Source organism: Oxyura jamaicensis, chromosome 5 (genome assembly GCF_011077185.1).
Source record: "Oxyura jamaicensis isolate SHBP4307 breed ruddy duck chromosome 5, BPBGC_Ojam_1.0, whole genome shotgun sequence".
Taxonomy (NCBI): domain Eukaryota; kingdom Metazoa; phylum Chordata; class Aves; order Anseriformes; family Anatidae; genus Oxyura; species Oxyura jamaicensis.
In genome coordinates this window covers 61,709,366-61,724,936 of record NC_048897.1, presented here as the reverse complement: position 1 = coordinate 61,724,936, position 15,571 = coordinate 61,709,366, and the positions used below count along the sequence as shown (strand labels likewise).

General features: G+C 38.7%; 1 protein-coding gene across 3 annotated transcripts in view; it reads left to right on the top strand.

Moving 5' to 3' along the window:
• Nucleotides 1-15,571, top strand: part of DENND5A (DENN domain containing 5A) — a 48,436-nt gene that overhangs the window by 11,897 nt on the left and 20,968 nt on the right. For 2 of the 3 annotated variants that reach the window (XM_035329062.1, XM_035329064.1), the window contains exons 5-12: nucleotides 4,943-5,260; nucleotides 7,404-7,619; nucleotides 8,543-8,777; nucleotides 9,140-9,290; nucleotides 9,890-9,983; nucleotides 12,917-13,048; nucleotides 14,230-14,382; nucleotides 15,140-15,244. In XM_035329062.1, coding sequence (XP_035184953.1) covers nucleotides 4,943-5,260; nucleotides 7,404-7,619; nucleotides 8,543-8,777; nucleotides 9,140-9,290; nucleotides 9,890-9,983; nucleotides 12,917-13,048; nucleotides 14,230-14,382; nucleotides 15,140-15,244 — 1,404 coding nt within the window. The remainder of the gene's footprint in view (nucleotides 1-4,942; nucleotides 5,261-7,403; nucleotides 7,620-8,542; nucleotides 8,778-9,139; nucleotides 9,291-9,889; nucleotides 9,984-12,916; nucleotides 13,049-14,229; nucleotides 14,383-15,139; nucleotides 15,245-15,571) is intronic. The other variant, XM_035329063.1, reaches the window with a different exon arrangement.

Below are 15,571 nucleotides of genomic sequence, written 5' to 3'. Positions count from 1 at the left end.
TTTATAAATCTCTTGATTTCTTTTTCCCCCTCTTTTTGCACTGGCATAATTAATGGCAGAGTAATTAAGTCTTTATTAACTAATAACCGAGTAATAACAGTAGTTAACACAGGAAATTCCATCTGAACATGAGGGAAGAAGTTCTTTACTTGAAGAGGGACTGAGCACTGGCACAGGTTGCCCGGGGAGGTTGTGGTGTCCCCTTCCTTGGAGATACTCAGAAGCTGCCTGGACGCAGTCCTGGGTCATGTGCTTCAGGGGACCTGCTTGAGCAGGAAGGCTCAACGGTCTCCAGAGGCACCTTACAACCTCAGGCGTTCTGTGATGAACATCATGTGTGTTCTTGCCATGAAAACAGCTTGGTTTTGCTTACTACATTTTCACAAAACTTTGAATGCGTTGACAGGCCTAATTAATATGGCTAGTATGCTTTTTTTGGAGGATAGTCAAGTGTATGTGTGGGAATGTATATTAATACACACCATGGATGTTCTCATTATTCTAGGAAGTTTCCAAAAGACTGGAAACTTCCAGTAAAGAGAGATTTTTCTAATCTCTTTTGTAAAGAGAGATTTTTCTAATTTTGAAATGACTCTGGGACCTCCAGCTAAACAATTTCGAATGGATGTTTCAATTATTTAAAGGGTAAATGTTTTCAAAGAGCCTTATCAGGTTACTTTGGAGGTTTGAAGTAAGGTAGATCTGTTTATAGATGTTAAAAATGAAATCAAAGCGGTATTAAAAAAATCACCTGGCACCACAGCTTAATTTTGTGTTTTTTTTTTTTTTTTTTTTTTTTTAGGTAATCTTTAGTGAAGGTGGAGGAGTAGATTTTTGATAGTCTTACTGAGATGTTGTTGGGAGGGAAGGAAAGGACACAGAGTAGCTGGGATATCAGCAGGAATGTGCCCATGTAATGGAATATGCTGCAGGATACAAACTTGTCCTGAAGCTTCAGCTTTTCTCTTGTGCCCCTGCCCCCATTGTTGTCCCCCACCCCTCTCCAAGAGTGAGCTTTTATGGTTGGGTACATGGCTTAGTGTGAGAAATCCCCCTGGGAGTCACTGCTGAGTAAGGGGTTTTGGTAACTGCTGCAGTTCTTAGTGCTGCACTTTGAAGTAGCTATGCTATACAAGTGGCCTTTAACAGAGACTTCAAAGATGCCGAAGAAATTGCCCTATACAAACAGGTTTGTTTATCCAAGAGGTGAACTGGGCTGGGAAGAAGAAAAGCTTGCCATTGTTGAGATTTGCATTGGAGAGTATTCACTTTTAAAAAGCAAAACAAGAAAAAATCTGCTGTTCTAATGAGGCATAAATGTACCATTTAAAATGCAAAGCAGAATCTGAAGTGCATGTTAGTCTCTCTAAGTGAAACTACTGATCAGTATCGGTATTTCTGCTAACAACAACTTAATCAGCTCTAATATATTTAGAACTGCAGATTACAGGTTCATCTCAAAACAACTTTGCATTCTGATTAGGCCTTCAGATACCCTTCACTCAAAGAGCCAGATAAGCTCTAAACATAATTCCTCACGGAGAAGCTGACAAGAAACATGGCTAAAATGTCATGATACAATAGTAGAAGAGGGCACAGGGATTCTCTTATGTGTACGTAAAGACAAATTTATCATGGGTAACAAAAGCAATATTACTGTTTAATATTGTTCATCTCTAACGTTTGGGATGTGTATGATGCTATATGAAATCTTCAGGGTTATGTGAGGATCTCAGTTTCCCAGTCCTGCCTCTAGGCTTCTGATTGACAGATACGCTATCAGAATTTTCCTCCCTTATCAGAAAGGATATACAGAGAGCTGTTCTACGTTCTAATTTATTTTTGAGTCCTGAACAAATACATTTTTTGGCTTTGTCTTGAAACTGCATGAACTGCATCTCTGTTGCGAATCCATCCATATGGATGGATGGGACAGTTCTTATTATCCAGTATCTAACTTGGACAAGGAATAGGGGAGTGAGGTTTGATGGAAAATCTAGTTAGCCCTTCTCAGTTGAAGGGCATTGAGTATAATATTAGGAAGAGTATAATATTGCTATCTAACATGGCAAGGATACCTCAGTGTCTGTAGATCTCCTGGTTGTGGTTTTGTAATGAAGTTATAAATATAGTTATTTGTATTGCTCTAAAAGTTTTAAAAATACTTTAGGCTATATATTTGGAAAGACGGACTGTCCTAACTGTTAGGTCTTCCACAGGTATGCCATAAAGCTGGTTTAGGTTTGCTTGTTGTGGCAGTCCTCCATATTTTGGTCACAGCTGATGCTTTAAGGAATGCTTTACCATGGGAGCGTGGAAACCCAGCTGTATCTGAGAAGTTGGTGCTTTGTCAGATGATAGTTACAATCTTCAGCAAAACAACCTGGTACAAAATATAAGTTTGCATTGCCCAGTGGTGAATTCGCTCAAGTTCACTGATGATATGAAGACCCTGACTCTCAATGGCCTGCTAAAATTATTAAGAGGCTCCAAACTTATTGGAGGGTCGAGCTTCTTGTGTATGTCAGTGATACAGTGCGCTTAAAAGTTCAGCTTGTTCTTACATGTATTGCTGCTTTTGCTGAGGGCTCTCTCTGTGTGCACGAGCATCCTTGTGGTTTCACTGGTGGCTGCATCAGAGGCCTGTAAGGAACCCAGAAACGAACGGGTGGGGGAGGTACGGGAGAAGCTGTGCTAGAATAATAAGGTGCTGCAGACACTGAAGGGGAAGGCAAGAATGTGTAGCTGTTTCAGATGTTGCTAGCAAAATGTGGTTTGTTTATCGATACAACTTATCAAAAAGGTGGTTAAACTAGCAGTCTTGCAAATCATAAACCCAGCAAATACTGAAGTAAGACTGTTTTTTGATGTGTCTTTGAATTTCCTTTTAAAGCAACTTTTGCAAAGCTATAGCCATGCATTTTGAACAGGCAAGTTAATCTTGGCCACTTCATGCTTCTGAATTTGTGCGCGCATCTTGTCACTCACCTGCGCGTGAATAATGGAAATGGAAAGTATTGAGTCAAAATAAGCAACGTTAAATCTTCCATCTTGGGCGATAAACTTAGCTTTAAACTTAGTCTTCCAAATTTTCTAAAAGAAAACATACATATCTGTCATATTAACAAAGAAATAGATTCTCAGTATTTTTATTTCAACCACTAACGATGTTATTGAATACTAAATCTTAACAAATTCTGTATTTTTTTAACTTGATTGTTTTAGAAGGTAGGTCTCTTGAAAAGCCTTTTTTCCTCTTGATGCCAACATATTTAGATCAGACTGAACATGATAATTATTTTGAAAGATAATCGCTGCTCTGTATGTATTTTCATGCTATCTGCTGGTGTGATCGATCCTTGATAATACTGCAGATTTATTGACAGACTTCAGTCATATGTTTTCCTGTACTGCCATGTTAAAGAGCCACTCGACGAGTTAAATTCATGTTTCTGAAGGCTGCAGCTTTAAGTTGGTCTACATCACAAATTGATTTTTGCATGAAGATCAGTAGTGCTGAGAATGAACACAAAAAGTCATCATTTGCTCACAGGAGTTCTTTAGAATTTAGGAATTCTGTAAACGTACTCTCCACCAGCCAACCACGCACATATATATTTACATACCATGTTTCATGTCTTTTTAGTGAAGTTGGGTGGTTATTTGCAGAGTCACAGAGGTTATGTACTGCAGAAATGCTGTAGATGGATGTTTCGTAGTCTTTCAATGCTGCATTCAAGCAGAAAACTTAACTCAGTCCTGTTTCAGTCTGACTGTCGAGGAGGGGATCTGAAAACCTGGATGCAACTTGTAGTCTGAGCACATATTTTCTCTTTAGGGCATCAGTGGGAGAGGGAGCTTACTCATTGTTTAGAGAATGAGCTCTTCCTTTTTAGACATTATTTTGGGCAAACCTAAATCATTTCCTTTTTTCTTTTTTTTTTTTTGAACAGTTCTGAAAGGAAGGATATGGGCTTGATGCAGGTGTTGCTAGATGTGTGTGTAGTTTTGGCCCTTACTGTACTTGAGGTAAAACTAAAGAATCGCAATTGTCCTCTGGCTTTGCAGTTGGTGGGAGCAGTCTAAATGCCACTGAGGCAACCAAAAATTTTGCTGTTGACCTCAGGGCATCAGGCTTTGGCATCATGTATATATATGAACATTGAAGTACGTGTATCTACATTCCTAAGATGTGTAAGATTTTCACCCAAACTCACCAAATACAGGGTGAGGTAAATCCTAGAAAGATACGTAACTTCTTTTGATGTTATTATAGAAGCTACATAGGTGGATTCCTTTTCTTTTTTCTTTTTACTTGGTCTTTAGTAAATGAGCGAGAGTGGAACAGGAAAACAGAATCGAACCTACTAGTTGAAATATTTTTTTCTTTTTTCCCCCTTGGAAGCAAGCATCTAATCTTCCTTGGGGAACCAATGTAGTTCTCAAGTCGTTTACAAAACAAGAAAAGATCACGTTATTGCAGCTTCTGGAATGTCATTACACCTTTCCAAGTGGAATTCACTGAACTTCAGAGGAATGGGTTTATAATCTGAGCCAGGTAGTCACTTGTTTATGTATGCATACATGGAAAATACTGTTGCAAATATCCTGTAGTTAAAATCTAAGCTGTATGTGTATGCATGAACAAAATCACACACCCTCACCTAATATACGCTACAATCTCTTTTGTATGTGATTTACCACTTTAAAAATGAGTATTCTTCCTTAATTACCTCCTTGGACATGGAAACCTAGGCCTCAGTAATGCTTTCTTCAAAGCCACCTGACCCATTCCATTATGGCCGGGGCAGGTTTGTTTCACAAATAACCGAACAAATACAGATGTGTCCGATTCTTTTAATAAGCACCAAATCCAAAGACAAAATGTGACCCTTGTGCTCAATGGTATTCTAACGGTATCCTGTTCTAAATTAAATTCCAGGCTAACCTTTGCTTTGTGGATATAGACAACCATTTCATCGAGCTGCCGGAAGACTTGCCCCAGTTTCCAAACAAACTTGAGTTTGTTCAGGAAATTTCCGAGATACTAATGGCATTTGGAATTCCACCTGAGGGAAACCTTCACTGTAGTGAAAGTGCCTCCAAGATGAAGAGCCTCAGAGCATGCGACCTAGTTTCTGATAAAAGAAATGGGAACATAGCAGGATCACCTTTGAATTCCTATGAGCTGCTAAAGGAAAATGAGACCATTGCAAGACTCCAAGCACTAGTTAAAAGAACAGGTGTGAGTCTAGAAAAGGTAAGCTATGAAATGATCTCCGCTGTCTTTGGAACAGCAGTAGCAGACGGTCTGAAGTGTTGATCTAAAGAGTGGCTTTGTGTTCACTGGAAAGAACTTCATTTAACGTGTACGTAAACCTTGTGAACATTTGTGGAGACAAGGACAAGTCATAGGGGAGGATTTCTTTTATTTTTTTTATTTTTATTTTTTTTTGACCAAGATCATGTATTTAAAAATACATCTTGCCTTGTGTATTCTTGATTTTAAGATTTAATCTAAATTTACATCACTTTCTTATGCATTACATGGCTAAAACTGACATCCAGATAACCCTGAAGTTGGAATCCAACCTTGTTTGCTATGGGTATCTTTATTTTAGTAGAGTATGTGCAATTTTGCTTGCCTATTAGCTGCTTGCTCTAGAGATGCTGTGATATGTTTCTAGTTGACATTGTAAAGTGTGTTAATGTCTGCTCCACCAAGTGAATGTGTGCACAGCTTGTGGTGACCACAGCTGTATTTTTGAGTTGGGGGTTGGGGAATGTGGCCCTTCTTGCATAAAAGATTTTACCTGAAGAACCATTGTGGAATTTTTGAACCTTTGTAGAACAGAGTGAAGGCTTTCTGAGTAAAACTTTTATTTCTGGCATGTTTAAGTTACCTTGACCAGTTCTTCCTTGAGACTTACTCCTACCGTTGTGACCGTAACCTGGCCTACAGGTGGGGACAGAGACAGAAATTGTGTCATCTAGAATCAAGGAGAGCAGCTTTGAGGGGAAGGGTCTGCATGGGGGTTATAAGAAGCCTCATTTGGTTACTAAGTAGGCAGGATTAGATGCTCAAATTAGCTACGTTAGCTAATTATTATATTAATATTAATTATTAGCTTCAGGTTTTTCTTTTGCATTGCTCTCTTCTTGTTCACGGGAAAACTGGTAAGAAGCTTTTGTTCTTTTGCTGATTGGATTGGGAAGTGATGGGAGAAGTACAGGCCTTTTTCTAAGTCTTGTAAGTTTTTGCATATTCAGGCCTTATCTCTGTGCTCTCTTCCATAATAAAGAACGGTTTGTCCCATTTTATTAGCCTTTGTGCGTTAATAGGGGAGTATAGATTATGGCTGTCAACGCTTTTCTCAAACACTTAAAAACGGCCTAATACCAAATACCTAATTAAATGTATAGATGCCAAGTGCTCCTCATGGGACGCAGTTAGAAAAAATGGCAGAACAGCACAGTGCTCTCTTTCAGAGTGTAGCTGTAGGATGCTTTTTACAGTTGGCCTCGGATTGGTATAACCAAGGTGTTTAAAGAAGTGTGGCGCACTTGCAGCAACTGCATCATTGTGTAGGTGTTGTGAGCTATAGGTATTGTGCTGGAGTATGCATGGAGGTGCCTTAATTAACCAAGGCAAGAGCAGCAAGTGTATACTCAAAAGAGTGCATGAATGCTTGCGGCTTTGATTTTTTTTTCCTAGCTTCCCAATTCCTATCAGAACTAATGTGAACTGAATATCCAAATCTCACGTGGCTGTTCGCATAAATCTTAACTCACGTGTTGTCTGAAAAATGCATTTTGTTTTATTGGAGGTGGCTCTGGGCTGTGCAGTGATGAACAGTGCATTATGATGCTAAAGACCCAGGTTGCAGGAAATAGGCTAACGGACATGCACAACTTATTTTGACCTTACATATCTGAATTCATTTGAAAGCTGGTGTGTATTAACCTGTAACAGCGCGTAACGTGGACTTGTGTTACACGAGGCAGGGATATGGAGTGGTTTAATATACATGGATAGCAAAAGTCCTCTACAGAAAACTAAAGGGTAAAAGTACATTAAGTATATGGAATATATGAGCATGTATACAGTTGTTATCTGTACATTTTTTTAACCTAAAGTATATCCAGTGCAACCAGTCCTAAAATAGGATATGGTTTATTACTGAAGGGATAGCTTTTACAGACCAAGTTTGTTTCTATTTTTTTGCTGTTGCTGTTTTATTGCAGTGCTTGAAACTGTAAATGTTTTTTTCTTATTTTCGAAGACTAGAATGTTGAATCGGTAGCAGTTGAATGGCAGACTAGGTCTTGTGTGCCCCTAATACCTGAAAAAAGAATATACGAATAAACTTTTTTGGTGTGTGTGTGTTCGTGTATTTCCTCAGCTGGAGGTGCGAGAGGAGACCAGTAGCAAAAAGGATCTTAAAATTCAGTGTGATGAAGAAGAATTCAAGGTTTACCAGCTGAATATTCAAATCCGTGAAATTTTTGCCAACCGCTTTACACAAATGTTTGCAGATTATGAAGTGTTTGTCATTCAACCCAATCAGGACAAGGAATCTTGGTTTACAAACAGGGAACAGATGCAAAACTTCGATAAAGTAAGTTGTAATAAAAGAAGTCGATTTATAAACTATAGCAGTATTTATGCCTGAGATTGTGTTCCCTGGATCATAAAATGGAAAACAGTACTATCAAAATTGTAATTTCTTCCTTAAATTTCAGTGTTCCCCCCAAAAGACACATCTTGTATATTATGTGGGAAAAATAGTTACATAAACACACTTGAAGATGTTCTTTTAAGGATACCGTAGGAAAATACGTACCTTCGGAGGTCTCACTCTATGGTTAACCTCTACATTAGCGTTAAATATTTTTTAGTGAAAATTATTTGTTTTGTTTCCCTGTTTGTTTTTAACCAGAGGTACTGCTGAATCTGTTCATGAATAAAGCCCTGGCACCACGAAGCTCTTAGGTACATGTGTACCAAATACCTGTTTTCAGTGAAATACAGCACCCAGCTCTTCGGAGTTTACTAGTAAACTCTGTACGTTCTTTACTGGAGATCGGATGTTTGTCAGCAGGGTCGTATGTGGGTAAAGATTATGGTGGATCACTACATGCTAGAAGGCTAATCAGATTTCCCTCAAGTCATATGAACAGATTCTCATCAACTTCATAAGCTTTGAGCCTAGCTGGAAATGTAATACCCACACCTGCAGAACTTTTATTGTGGTTTGCTGGGATTCTATTGATTTATTTTTTGTTGTTTATTCTTTTAGAAAATGAAGGAAATCGTAAAACCACAGCTTAATAATTGTTGTGCTGTGTAGTAGGTGATAATTATGAAACTGAAAATTTCTTATTGACTGCCTGTTTTGGAGATAGAGCTGGTGTCTGTATTAAATCTAGGCTTTGAATGGTTCTAAAACACCTTAGTATACACCCTTAATTAGAAAAATTGGAGATATTTTTGGCTGTATCTCTGCAGACCAAGAAACATTATTTGCTTGCTGTCTTTTAGGCATCGTTCTTGTCAGACCAGCCTGAGCCTTACTTGCCTTTCCTCTCAAGATTCCTGGAGACACAAATGTTTGCATCTTTTATCGACAATAAGATTATGTGCCATGATGAAGATGACAAAGACCCCGTTTTGAGAGTATTTGATTCTAGAGTGGACAAAATTAGGCTGCTAAATGTTAGAACACCAACTCTGCGCACATCTATGTATCAAAAATGCACAACCATTGATGAGGCTGGTAAGAATAAGAAGCTCCTCTCTTGGCACCTAAGAAAATGCAACTAGTCGGTGCTATTTGTTGTAGATATTAAGTTAAAGTTAAGCAACCATTCTCAACACTAAAAAACAAAACAAAACCAAACAAACAAAAAAAAACAGGGGGAGGGAGCGGAGAGGAAGAGACCAAAAATCTTGCTTATAAGCTTGCTTGTAAGCTTATATGCTTAATACACTCTTGTACTAGTGTGCCTGTTGAGGTCCATAAGAAACTTTTGCCTCCTCTTCAATTTGAGATCTGCTTTTAGCTGTGGATATATGATTATACATTAATGTCTGATTAAGACAGGTGTTTAAAAAAATTCAACTTTCTTACTATTTCAGAGAAATCGATTGAATTAAGACTGGCAAAAATAGATCACACTGCAGTCCATCCACACCTGCTGGACATGAAAATTGGACAAGGAAAGTATGAACTTGGATTTTTTCCCAAGCTTCAGTCTGATGTTCTATCTACTGGACCAGCAAGCAACAAGTAAGCAAGCTAGGAAACAGGTGCTGGATCTCGGTTAGAGCTCTAAGAGTAGTACTAAAGCACAGATACAGCTTTATTATCAAAAAACAAATTTGAAAACAAATTCAGTATTTTCTTTCTTCAAAATGAGAGTAATTCAGAAAAGTGATATATATGGGTTGTATATGGTAGTTTTTGTTCTGTTTTTATTATCTGGGGTTCTAGAAAGAAGAAATTGACCCTGTTATAATTGAGGCACTTCTGAGTTACATTGAACTGCTGCTGATATAAAAAGCAGATCTCCTTAGTTAAGAGCTAGTGTATGTTTTAGGATATCTTCTTATTAAAACTTGAAGAAAGAGGAAAAAGGTGTAACTGGATATCCTAAAAGAATGGAAAAATACAAAACAAGTGTATGTGATCTAATTTTCTGAGTTCCTCTGGTTGCCCAAGACTGGCTGCTTCTACAGAGATTTTGTGTGTATTTGCAGCTGCGCTTTATCTGGCAAAATTGATGTTGACATATTCAACATACAATGAGATAGAAACTTATTTTTCCCCAATTACTACTCCTCTTCACCTGGTTCTTGACAGTTGCTGAGTAAGTCCTCTGTCTGTAGGTGGACAAAGAGAAATGCTCCTGCACAGTGGAGACGGAAGGACAGACAAAAGCAACACACGGAGCACCTGCGTCTTGACAATGATCAGCGAGAGGTGAAAACTGTTCAACTCTAGAGATCTGATATTTGTTGATTGATTGATTGAGTAGTGAACGGTCTGTAACATTTATGGGATGTCTATAGTTATTTGCAGTCCATCTCTGCTTTCCCTTATTTGTACAAATGAAGTCCTCTGTCGTTAGGAGACCAGAATAACTTGGTTTGTGAATTGGTTTTAACCTTGGTTAAGTTTGTCTGCCTGTTTTTAGTCTAAAGCATTAGTTCTTTCATGTGATTTTACAGTGCGTCTTGCATTCAGAACGTTTCCCTGTTAAAAATCCTTTTCCTGACTCTGAGCCTGTTGAAGAAGTCATTCACTATGAAAGGGTGGGCCAATGCTATGCTATTGCAGTGTTGCTCTGGAGATCTGCTAGCTTCACTTGGATGTAGTGCATTTATAGAACACAGACCAGCACTGTGGATACTAGTTGGGTTTTGGAGCAGCATAGCTGTACTGGTAGGACAGAACTCTGATGCTGAACTGAAAATTTCTCTCACCTGTACCTCTACAGCTGACGTGGTTGTTTTTTTGGTGCTAAAGGCATTTTGAAAGATCTGGGTGATTTGGACGTGTCAGTACAGTTTCTGATTCATACAGTCAGTAAATGTTATGCTGAATGTTGATATGAGTAATTCTGAAAATGATCTGGTTTAAAACATCAGAATTGATTTGTTCTCAGTACTCCTGAAGCTTTACTTTGCTTAACTGTATGTTCTCCACAGAAGACAGTATTCTCTTGCCCTGTTAAATATTTTCAGGAAAGCTTTGCTTGGAATTTTAATGTAATCTTTCATCTGCTAGGATAGTGTTGTCAAGATGAAATATATTTCTTTGTTCAGTTCCATCTTTCATGGGAGTGATGAGTTTAATTGCCTTTCCAGTGTACTTATTTCCAGAACGTTATTGTTGGTTTGTGAAGTGAATTGAAGTGTTGTGTCATCCATAACCGCGCAACAGAAAAGTGCCTGCATGTACTAAGAAGCTACAAGTAGTTTCTGGCTTTGACATGCTTCATATGCTCAGATAATTCAGAAGTATTTTTTACTTAGAAGTCACAGAAGTGAACAAGAGTTGACTTATAATCTCATTATTGCTTTTTAGAAACTACAATGTTTAGCACATGTAATTTTAAGAAATATCAATTAGGTAATGACAAAGACAAAAATCTACCTCTAGCCTCTGTTATTTTTCCACTTTGTTTGATTTTAGCTGTATCTTCACTAGTTGATTATCCTTTAGGATTTATTCTGTCACAAGACAAGTAATTTCTGAGGAATAAAAATTGCAAATACATGTTCCAATAAGAGAACCAACTGCCAGATGAACCTGTGCTGCTATTTGTGCAGGACTTTATGCTGTACCTTGTTGATTACATAGCACAGTTTGGATGCTGACCCCTTTCCCAGGTGACTCAGACTTTCCTATTAAGTCTGAAAGAAAGGGGAGGGAGCCCTTTGAGATGAATGCTGCATCAGGCTAAGCAGGAGGCAGTGGTTTGAAAACATAATGTTGTGAGTTTAAGACAAATTGAAGCTTTGGGACAGTCAACAAAAATCGGTGACATGGAGGCTTAGTGGCTTCTAAATTGCAGGTATTTGTGCACAGTGGAGGGCAGAGTTTACACCAATCCAATGATTAAACAACATCTTTTTATTTTTTCCTTTCAGCCTCATTACTTACTTGTTTTTCTTGATTGTTTGGGAATTCTGCACTGTATTATGTCTTCACTCTTCTCCTTTTCTGTTTTGCCTGCTTGCTTTTATTACTTCATGTATACTTATTGCTTTCACTTTACATGGTCTGTTTGGCTTTTTGCTACCAACTTGTCCTGCCAGCACCTGGACTTTTCCATGCCAGAGCTTCAGTTGCAGTTTTGTTTAGGCTGGGACCAGCATGATTGGCCCTTCATGCCCACTATAAAATCTGTGTCAGAACGTTATCTGGTATGTTAAATGCACAATATGACTGTCATCATAGTTCTGGATAAAGATGCATAGTTTATATCATAGCTCTTTAGTGCAAGGCTGATGGAAAAGATGTGTTTTTTCCTCTTAGGAAAGATTACATCTTGCTTGATAATTGTCTGTAAGATATGAATAAGTTAATATAGTAACGTTAATATTGCTATATGAATGTTAATAAATTATCAGAGTAATAAGTTACTTATTAATCTGAAATATGTACTAATTTTGAGTTTTAGATCCTGTACTAATTTATTCCTTATTCACAGCTAGCTATGCTCCAACCAATCTGTGCTCACAAGGTTTTCAAAACATTTGTGAAACTGTCTCTGGGGTGAAAACAATGACAACTACTTGATGGTAGTAATAGGAGCAGAATAGCTTTCAAATAAGGTCCAGGAGATCATTTTGCTCTAAAATGTGGATGATTCACAGCTGAAAGCTGTCAGTAACATTTTGCAGCTGCTTCCTGAAAGACAAAGGAGGCTGGGCAAGAAACAAGGAACTTGCAGAAATGATTATGGCTCTCAGATGTTGCCAAGGTCCAGGCACAAGTTTTTATGCAGTCCATATGTAGACCACAGGCTGCCGTTTGAAGTCTTGGTGTAGGTAACTCATGCACACTGGGATTTTATATGGAAAAAAATAGCAAGACTATTCTCAGTTGTTGAGGGATTAACTAAATCTATGCATCTAAATATCCTTGTCATTTTGTATTGGGGTTTTGTTATTTAGTGATGTGTATTCGATATTAGCTAAATAATGTAAATGGGGATTTGATCTTCAGTGAGATAATACATTAACGGTCCATGCCCAATATTATGCTGGATATAAAGAGGGGACTCTTCTGAAAGAGGCTGTGGGCCTTTCTTCCTCGTTGTGTTGAGAGCTGTTGGTAAAGATACCTTTACCACTTTTCTCTTGGCAAATTAGTCTCACTTTTTTTTATTTTCTGTCCCAATACAGAAGTATATCCAAGAAGCCAGGAATCTGGGCAGCACCATTCGGCAGCCCAAGCTGTCTAACCTTTCTCCATCAGTAATTGCACAAACAAACTGGAAGTTTGTAGAAGGATTGTTGAAGGAATGCCGAAATAAGGTAATTCAGAGAATATTTCTGTTCTCTTGTTCTCTTCTCATCCTTTGTGGACCATGTTGTGGCCAATACATGTGAACCCCTGCTCTTCTGCCCTGTGTCTCTGCTTTATGTATATACCCAGCCTGTTTGCATAATAGTGAGAAATTCATGAAGAGAGAACATATTCAGAAATTCCGCCAGGAGTGGAAATTTTATCTTGTGATCTTAGATGAAAAATGATAGACTGAATATTTTGATGGGTCGTCTTCATACTGCTGCCTATATCTATCTTAGCATATTTCATGTATCACTGAGACTACACTATTTCAACAAGAGAATATTCCAAAATAGGAGTTTGTCATGAAAACACAGAGCTGTGTTGCAGGATCTTGCTGCTTGGCCACTAATTTGTCAAATTGTGGCCTGCTCTTCTGTACATTCAGATTACCATGTGGAGGTTTGTATGTGCCCATTTGCAAGGCCCTTGTTAGCAAGATGGAGGGGGCTGTAAAGCAATCAAACCCTGTGCAGCCGTGGCTTTTAAAAACAAGGATAAAAGAAATGCAGTCCTGCTCAAGTTTCAGAGATATTATGTATGCTCAGTTATTCTACCAAATCATTGCTATTGTATCCTTCCTTGTTCGTTCTTTCCAGGAGAAGCACTTTCTCTGGAAGTTTCTCTGCTTCTCCTGGAAAGAGTTGAGCAGAGGGCCACAAAGACGGTACGGGGCCAGGAGCATCTTCCCTATGAGGACAGAGATATCTGGGTCTGTCCAGCCTTGAGAAAAGAAGACTGAGAGGGGATCTTATCAATGTATACAAATATCTTAAGCATGGGAGACAGAGGGATTTGGCCAACCTCTTTTCAGTGCTTTGTGGGGTCAGGACAAGGGCCAACGGCCACAAAATGGTGCATGGGAAGTTTGACACCAAGAAGAAAGAACTTCACAGTGAGGGTGACGGAGCACTGGAACGGGCTGCCCAGGGAGGTTGTGGGGTCTTCTTCTCTGGAGATATTCAAGGCCCGTCTGGACGCCTACCTGGGCAGCCTGCTCTAGGAACCTGCTTTGGCAGGGGGGTTGGACCTGATGATCTCTTGAGGTCCCTTCCAACCCCTACAGTTCTGTGATTCTTCAAAAAGTCTGAATGATCTTAGAAGTCCATGTGGAAAGAACTAACTCTTTTGCTTTGTCCTTTTTAAGACCAAGAGGATGTTGGTTGAAAAAATGGGGCGAGAAGCTGTGGAGCTGGGTCACGGTGAAGTGAATATCACAGGTGTAGAAGAGAACACCCTGATAGCCAGTCTGTGTGACCTCCTAGAAAGGATATGGAGCCATGGTCTGCAAGTCAAACAGGTGAGGAGCAGATACTCCTGCATGTTACAGAGCATACTTCCATAAAGTCACATTTTGCTATTCTTCCTTCTGCTTTCAGAGGATGCTTAGTGTGTGCACATAGATGTGTTAAATACTGGCTCGCAACCCCGAGCATTTTTTATGTCAGTTAATGCCTCCCTGTCTGTCTTCACTTTTTGCTGTGGGGTGGGTGCAAATGCACACACACAGATTTGTTCCACAGATGACTTTTTGAACACTTTCTTTCCATTTAACCAAGGTCTTTGTGTTTGCTTTTCTGTTTTGTTTTTTAATAGAATGGTAAATAAGTCTTTGATTTTTTAAAAAATATTTTTGTTATTTAAATTGCATAGGATTTAACGCAGTGTATGTTAAATGTGGTGTCAGTGGAATATGGTATGGGGAAATTTTTCATGAAGGGTAATTTAATTTTTAAAAGTAAAACCCTTGCTATTTTGTTTCTTTTGGAATTATGTAGGGGTAGTTAAGTGTTGCTTGTGGGATTAGGTGGAGTTTGAAGGTTTTTATTCTCTCCTCGTTTGTACAGAAGAATAACAAGGAAACTGAGGATTGTAACTTTTTTTAAAAGAAATTGCAGAATAAATGTATGTAATCCAAACAACTGTAATTCAGTATCTGTCCACAGCACCCAAACAAGAGTGTTTAAATCTGCTCTCCTTCAAACTTTATAGCAGTAGTTTCTCTATGTGAAGATTTATCATGTGATTCTCTCCCTTCCCTCTTGTATATCACTTAGGATAGAAGCTGTACTGCTTTCGTCTTAGAAGACAGAGCATCAGTATACTCTGCTTCAACTCAGATTTGGGCCTTTCAGACCACCAGACGGCCAACCCTCCATAAGGTTAATGCTTTGGATTGATTGCAGATGTTGGCAAACAGTGCTGAATGGTGGAATAAATAGAGTGGTGGAATCTAATAGAGGCCTGATGGAGGAAGTGCTGTGCATCTAATACTATGATCCACAGTAAAACTGCACTACTAATTCTCTGCGTACTCTGGCCTTTATTAAATATGGAAAAGCCTGCTGTTTTATACATTGATTTTATTTTATGTTTCAATAATGAGCCAAGGAAGACTCTACTTTCTCAATTGACCGTAGTAATGAGGATGGTTTTCCTTCCACCAGTCCTTGCTTTTACCTGTTTCCTGCTGATGAGCCCTGATAGTC